Source organism: Limulus polyphemus, unplaced genomic scaffold (assembly GCF_000517525.1).
Source record: "Limulus polyphemus unplaced genomic scaffold, Limulus_polyphemus-2.1.2 Scaffold3816, whole genome shotgun sequence".
Taxonomy (NCBI): domain Eukaryota; kingdom Metazoa; phylum Arthropoda; class Merostomata; order Xiphosura; family Limulidae; genus Limulus; species Limulus polyphemus.
The window spans coordinates 102303-105235 of record NW_013669426.1 but is presented as its reverse complement, the minus strand read 5'-3'; the positions used below and the strand labels follow the sequence as shown (position 1 = coordinate 105235).

The window sequence follows — 2933 nt, the reverse complement described above, 5'->3', positions numbered from 1 at the left end:
GAAACCTACAAATGTAGAGGACGACGTTTCGAAAGTCTTCTGCCAAAAGAGGAAAGGCGGAAGACTTTTGAAACATCGTCCTCTACATTTGTAGGTTTCTACAACATGCAGTTGCTGTCCATTTGAAACTTAGATTCATTATGAATACTCTGCCTAAACAACCTATCAAATAATTTGAAAGCTTGTCTGAACAAACGTTAAAGAAGAAAATGTCACTTACTCTGCTGCAGTATGGGTTGCTGCTGATAAACCTCCTTTAATATTTCCCACAACACCACTAGAAAGATTGCAAGACCAAAAACACTATTACACAGTCGTAAAGGTCAAACACTCAAATCTCCTCGCATTAAATAAATGAGATCACTTGGTGTGGAGCTACTAGTCAGTGTTACAGATGGATAAATGTGGCAACTGTTGTAATGCAACTAAATCTTGATGATAAAACATATAATGTGTGTATTCTTCAAAAACGCCTAAAATTTAGCTTTCGAAATATGATCAGCTTACTTTATCTTTAAACAAAATCAAAATGTAACTAAGAACAATTTAATGCAACAAACAAGTGTGATGTAAATCCATTATTAGTAAAATAATCTTCTCATGTACCCCCACATTAAATAAAGCTGAATCTACAAGATTTACTGAAGTATTTTTCTAACATATCCCCAGAGTAAATAAAGCTGAATCTACAAGATTTACTGAAGTATTTTTCTAATGTATCCCCACATTAAATAAAGCTGAATCTACAAGATTTACTGAAGTATTTTTCTAACGTATCCCCACAGTAAATAAAGCTGAATCTACAAGATTTATTAAAGTATTTTTCTAATGTATCCCCACAGTAAATAAAGCTGAATCTACAAGATTTATTAAAGTATTTTTCTAATGTATCCCCACAGTAAATAAAGCTGAATCTACAAGATTTACTGAAGTACTTTTCCAATGTATACCCACAGTAAATAAAGCTGAATCTACAAGATTTACTGAAGTATTTTTCTAATGTATCCCCACAGTAAATGGGGCTGAATCTACGAGAATAAATCTGTCCCATACATTAAATAAGATTGACTTATCAAGCTTCACTTCACATTTTCCAACAAAATGTTGTAGTTTGACAACTCAACCAAACCTTATTCCTTGTCCAACATCACGCAACATGCCCTTTGCTTGCCAGTGACTAGCAGGTAGACCAAAAGTTTCAAGTTCTTTTCCCTTCTTGATGTAGTTTTCTAGCTTCTTCTGCAGGTGAGCTACTGTTTGTGCTGATTTCTGGTTTTTCTTTTCAAACACATTTTTTATCCGCTGAAGCTGCTGTTTATCGGCACTGGCAGCAAGTTTGAGGTATTCATTCACATTTTCTGAAATTATTGAATGAATGACATGTAAGATTAAAATACTAATCTTACATATACTGCAACTTGTTAAAACATTCTAATAAAATGTAAGTCTATGACAGTGGTTTGAAGAAAAATACCTGGACAATCAGTGCTAATAAATTACTCAGTGGTGTTCCTCAAACCATGATACATACAAGCACACACACAAAGTGGTGTTGGGTGCTGCTAGCCAGTTGTCTTTCCAATAGTCAGCAGTTTCAAATTAATGACAAGAGCAGGTAGTCTTAATAGCTTTACTATAAAAAAGACAGGGTGAACAAGTTTGGTGGCAATGGAAATCAAACCTAAGGCTCTTGAATTATGAGCCTCTCCCCCCCCTCCAAATTTACCAAAGAAACTTGAAGTAAAAACAAAACACAGCTTAAAGTGTTAAAACTGAGCAGAGCACACATAACCCATTATAAAGCTTTGTGTTTAACAACAAATAAACATAATAGAAATATTTTGCTTACTTAGATAGATGGATGGAATAATAAAAACAGTAATAATTGGAAACTAATTTTGATTAGTTTATTATTTTTGTGATAGTCGAGATGATCATAATTTCAATTAATTGATTCAGTTGCCCAGCTCTACTCACTGTTTTAGAATATATTTAATCTCAATTTAATTAGACTGAATATTTCAACCAGAAATATCTGGAGGCAAACAACTTTAATTAATCACCATCTCGAGCTGTCTGCTCAAGCTTTATTAGATCTTTGGTTCGAGCAACTTTTTGGTGAAGATTGTCAATAGCTTGTCGGGTACGACTGCTATCGAGAGGATTACTAGTAAAGGTCACATCTGGTTCCTCCATACTCCCAGTGTTACTGCCCTGAACTGTGGGAGTAGACTGAGCTTCCACACCTCCATTTGGCACTGGTGGACCATGAGTATCACCACTTGCAGTTATTAAATCCTAAAAAATAGAAAATAGTGTATGTATACTCTGACATTTAGATGTAGCAACAGTGACACAATAATGGTTTCATTTTTTTTTTTGTAATTCATCAGAAATGTACTAATATCCTTATTAATTACAAACAATCACTTCCTGAAAAAGCTGTATAACAATAATAATTATATATATATATAATATTAATTATTACCTCAAAGTACGATAGGTCATCACAGACTGTACTATCATCACATAAACCGATGTAAAACTGGGAGTTGCCCCGCACTATTCCCAAGCAAGAACTTGGGTGAGACAGTGGGGTACTTGTCAGGGTTGCACTGCTAGATGTTAGACACTGGTGAGAGCTTTCTGAAACTAAGGATGGGGTGGATGTTGTAGGAGTGGACTGTTTTGGTGTACCACTGCTGTCACTTGATGAGTCACCTTTAGGAATTAGAGGAGGACTCTTCTTCCATTTCTTCATTGCATCAGAGCTGCTGGAATGAAATATGACAGTTATCGAAATCACAAAAATGTAATATTTTATGAATATATTATTTTTTTAAATGATTCACAGCTACATATATGATTCTTTGTTGCTTTCCTATAAAACTAACAGAAACTACACGCAAATTGAATCAAAGGTAACTTCAATA

The 2933-nt window shown here is 34.3% G+C and overlaps 1 protein-coding gene across 1 annotated transcript; it reads right to left on the bottom strand.

Moving 5' to 3' along the window:
* Positions 1-216: 216 nt before the first annotated feature.
* On the bottom strand, positions 217-2767 carry LOC111088459 (transmembrane and coiled-coil domains protein 2-like). Its single transcript, XM_022398658.1, has 4 exons — positions 2489-2767; positions 2064-2298; positions 1130-1358; positions 217-277 (listed from the first exon to the last, which is right to left on the bottom strand). Exons 1-4 carry the CDS (start codon positions 2759-2761, stop codon positions 217-219), a joined length of 798 nt encoding a protein of 265 aa, XP_022254366.1. The 5' UTR covers positions 2762-2767.
* Between the last annotated feature and the right edge of the window lie 166 nt (positions 2768-2933).